Here is a 4,665-nt window from a genome sequence, read left to right on the forward strand (position 1 = left end):
GCAGTTCCCCCTAAACCCCTGCACTGATCTTCTTGAAACTTGGCAGGATTTGTGGCTTCACAAGAAGCCACCATCCCGGCAGTTTTGACCCCCCTGTGGTGCAACATATAGAAGTGACATGAGTTTTGCTTTCAAGAATGAGGTGCAGATTCCCCTGAGCTCCTGAAACAATCTTCTTGAAACTTGGCAGGCTTTATACTCTCAGCAGAGGCTACAGTCCCAGCATATTTCATCCAAATCAGACAAAAAACAACAAAAGGTATAGATATTTTATTGTTTCCCCATTATATCCTATGGCCGGATATCCAAAGCAGCTCCAAAGCTTTTCTGAAGCACTTTGAAAGCTCTGAACCACTTCAGAAAGCCTAACAAAGCAAGCACTTTGATCCAGACATGCTGCTTTGGATGCCAAAGCGTCCAAAGCTTCTTTGAATCTGAAGCTCTGTCCAAAGCCTTGCACAGCCCTAGCAATAATCACTTCACAACAAAATGGCAACTTCATTTTATCACAGAATTAGTTCAGTAATTTTCCCCTATGAAATGCATTAGTCCTATTCCACATGTAAACTTCAATGTCTTGCTTAACACCCTGTTCTCCTTCCTCCCAAGTGGATTAAAGAATTTCCTGATTATGCATTTAGATTGTAGGATTTTGTATTATTGCAATTTATCAACAGCAGCACGACACAAAAGGCTCTCAATAAAATTAAATGTGGAACTTATCCTCCATTTAACGAATTGTATCTAGGTTTGTAGCAAGTGGGCAAATTAATTAGTAATCATTCGTATGGAATGTCTTTCTACTAATAATCTGTATTAACTGTAGTCAGATAATCTAGTCATCATATTAATGTAATAAATTCTTAGTGGAACTATTTTTGAAGCAATAATCATTTACTGAAGGACTTTGGTTTGGGTATTTTTATAGCTTTTTTGCCCTTAAATCAATCTTTGTGAGGATACAGAGCATTGTTTTGAATTTTGTGTAAAAGACAGTTCCCTCTATGCATCAATTACCTGAAAGTAAGCCTTATTCCTAACCAAGGTTCTAACATATTTTGATCTTTTATTCAACTCTGTACTGAAGACCACAAACAATTCAAATATTGCCTCACGTGTGCCATCATCTGCTGAAGCAGTTTGCGTGCATGGACTTCTTGCCCTTGGCCCATTGAAACGCAATGTGTCTCTGTCTTCAATCTTTTCCCCAAAGCAATGATTGAGTCAGTAGGATCAGATCCCATAGAAAGAAAGCAGATGAGAGGTGTTCGTGGATCAGATTCTTCCCAAGTCTTCTCCAAGTCCAGAATGACACCTTCTGCATATTTCTCACCCATAGCATCTATTATATACTTTCTGGCCTGTATTAAAAATAGCAAAATTCAATCTGCGATATTAACATTGCATGTTGTGCTCTACAAGCAATGACTATGAATGCATACATAACTTGTGAAGCAAACTCAGTGTAATGATATACATTTAATCAAATAAAAACAAATATATGTTGGGGTTGCAGACTAAAGTGGGATGAACAACACAACTATTTCTAACATTATGACATATTATAAATGAACATTTCATCATCCAAAATATATCCAAGATTTTTCAAATGAGCCTGGGGAAACCTGTTCTAAACCTCCTATAGTAACTGAGTTAATGAAGCCAAGATAGCTTCCACAGATGTATAAAGTTAGAAGGAATGAGCTACTTCTCAGAGGCCTTAGTATTCAAGATTATTCATCAACAATGGCAAGAAGAAAGATTAAGTAGGAACAAATTTAAAATTACCCAAGGTAATTTTCAATGATAACCTTTTTTAGCTTGGGAAGGGATTTCACTGGGGGCTTCACACACACCTTGCTTTTTTTCTCTCTGACAGTCAGTAAAAGATTCCTGTTTAGCTTCACGTATCTGATTTCTTACACAGATTTGCCTCATTACACTTTATCTATAGTAGCAATACCCAGTTGTCACTTTAAGGAATTATATAGTAGGGTTGTGGGAAACAGCAGCATTCTGCTTTGACAGCCGTTTCAATGGAATAGTGTTTTGTTTTGAGTTTTGTTTCAATTTGAAAACACTGTTCCATTCTGATTTGTCAGTTTCACTGTTTCAATGCCATTTTGATGTTTCGATTGGGCAGAGGAAGGGACTCAGCCCAGCTGAGTTCACCTCCCCAGCACTAGGATTGGGCTCAGCCCAGCCCAATCGTAGTGCTGGGCTGCTTTTAAACTTGAAACATTTTGAAGGTTTCAACACATTTTGACTGCCCTCATTTCATTTTGAGGCCATTTCAAAGCCCTTCATTTCATTTTGATTTCACTGCTTTGAGCTCAAAATGAGTCAAAACAGTGTCAAAACAATAACTATTCATTCAAAAGGATATCAAAAATCATTCATATGTTTTATTTCCCTCCTGGTGGGAGAAATCAACTTTCTAGGTTGCCTTTCAGACTAATTAATTTTTCAACATTGCCCATCTGACCTTCCCTCACAACACAGTCCTCCTCTCTCCTTGTTTTTGTTCTTCTCTGCAGATTCATAGATTCCCTCTATTCCATGATGTCTGATATAGCCTTCTGGATATCTTGAATCTATTAGGGCTTGACAGCCCAAACTGAACACACTCCAGGTGCCCCACACATAAATTTGTTCTCTTGCCAGTTCTGTCATATCCCATGAATCAGTAAGGATAGCAGTCGGCTTTGACTTGACCCTCCACCTTGCTCTAAAAATCGAGGTAACCTCATCCTATTTGTCCCCTAAATCCACTTTTAAAAAACCATTTAGGACTCGCCACTTTTTACAACTCTACCCCATGCCACACTTTTAGTGACAAACTTCCCACCAACCACACAAACACTTCTGTGCTTTCCTCCATATTCTCCCTCATTCATGCAGTGTTCTTCTTGAACAGATCTATGAGGTTACAACCCTCTCTTCCAAACCTACTTCTACCTTAACTATAAAAGAATACATCTAGGAAGTAAGTGTCTGAGGCTAAAGGGGAAAATTTGTGATTCTTTTTTAACTATAAAAAGCATATACAATGTGCATTGCATAGTCTTTTTTCTCCCTAACCCTTTATGGCTGTTATCCTTACATGTCAAATGTGCCCACAAACCAATTAAGTTAAACACATTGCTAGTTACCAAGCCTGCTTTAAACTTGTTAAAGTGAATTCTAGTAGCTGCCTAGCCACAGCATTAGAGAACTCTGAAAAGGCTCATTTGCCACTGCTCAAGAAAGATTATGTCATCATTCTTAAATTACAGTCACTTAGCCAACTATGGCATCCCCTGTATGCCACTCATAAGAGGCAGCCACTAATAACTAATCATCAACCGCATGCTTTCACTTCCCATGTTCTGGGCTGAGAATTATAGCAGTGAAGATCCCCTGGTAGCACCCACCTTTTCTACACTTCTCTCCCAGGCCCCAATCTGGAGCTTCATTCTTGGCAACAGTCAGTTGAGCCAGTGCAGGCAAAAAGTTAATATAAGTCCTACAGGACTCCTACATTGCTGAGAGCATAGGATGGTACTGCTTAATTAAGGAAAGCTATTTCATTGACTTTCTAAAAGACTGAAGAAAATACTGGGAAAGCATGCTAAATTCCCACATCTGTTTTTAAGATAGAAGATAATGAAAATCAGCTGAACAAAGAATATAGTGATGGGAAAGAAAAGGACCCCCAGAAGGCAGGGAAAAAGAATGTACCCAATGACAAGGCAGGCAATACCATCAAAGGACCTTATCCAATTTTGTAGCCAGAGTAGGCAAGGTCTTATAGATGCTTTACTAATAGAAGGATCTGAAACAACAAAATGAAAGAACTAAAACTACTTGTTTAAGACCTGAAACCAAATACTATAGGGTTAATATAAATGTAATGGATAATGGAACAGAGTATAAAATGAAATTCAGAACACAGAATATAGGAGGTTGAAATAGATGGAATAAGTTAATAGAAACATTATAGAATAATCATTATGAATGCAACACAAGTATTGAAAGACATATGCTCTCCAATAAACCAAGAAACGATGTCAAGGTTGTGGGTAATATATGTTGGAGATATTAAAAAAATGGAATTTAAAATGGTGGCAAAGATAGGACATAATCAGTATGGATGAAAAACATTTCTGAATAAGATGAGCATGTAATAATAATGGGATTGTGACAGTAGTGGGCTAAAGCACTACAAACAAATTTGGTTATTGGTAAACTATGAGGCATGAGGATTGGGACACTGCCTCAGCAAATTGGGAATATAGGGCCTGTTTTGGAAGCCAGTTGTCAGGCATCCTTATGACCAGGGATCTGGGTTTTCCATTTCCCACAGAAAACAGGGAAAAATGCAATTTCCCCTTTTACTGGAGAAAAACACAGGTTTTTCATTTTAACAGAGAAATACATGGATTTGGCACTTTTTCAAAGAGCTCTCTGCAGGCTGGTAGAGTTCCAGCCTTCATGGGGCTGAGGGGAGCAGGAGGAGGGCAGTCAGGCAGTGGGTGTCATGTGCATGTAATATGCACATGGGTCACCAGGTAGCCTGGAGAGCAGCTTCCGCAGGTAAGTCAGAGAGGGAGAAGGGCAGGAAAGTGGGGACTGAGGCCCCTATAGGACTTTTAAGTACTTTATTCAGGGGTTCAGGGATACAAA

General features: G+C 38.8%; 1 protein-coding gene across 1 annotated transcript in view; it reads right to left on the reverse strand.

Annotated features, from left to right (window-relative positions):
• DNAH5 (dynein axonemal heavy chain 5) overlaps positions 1-4,665 on the reverse strand; it is a 555,556-nt gene that overhangs the window by 33,764 nt on the left and 517,127 nt on the right. The window contains exon 71 of the mRNA XM_019521239.1: positions 1,116-1,361. Within this exon, the coding sequence (XP_019376784.1) occupies positions 1,116-1,361 (246 nt within the window). The remainder of the gene's footprint in view (positions 1-1,115; positions 1,362-4,665) is intronic.

The sequence above is a fragment of the Gavialis gangeticus genome, unplaced genomic scaffold (genome assembly GCF_001723915.1).
Source record: "Gavialis gangeticus isolate Ggan-Ray unplaced genomic scaffold, GavGan_comp1, whole genome shotgun sequence".
In the NCBI taxonomy this organism is placed as follows: domain Eukaryota; kingdom Metazoa; phylum Chordata; order Crocodylia; family Gavialidae; genus Gavialis; species Gavialis gangeticus.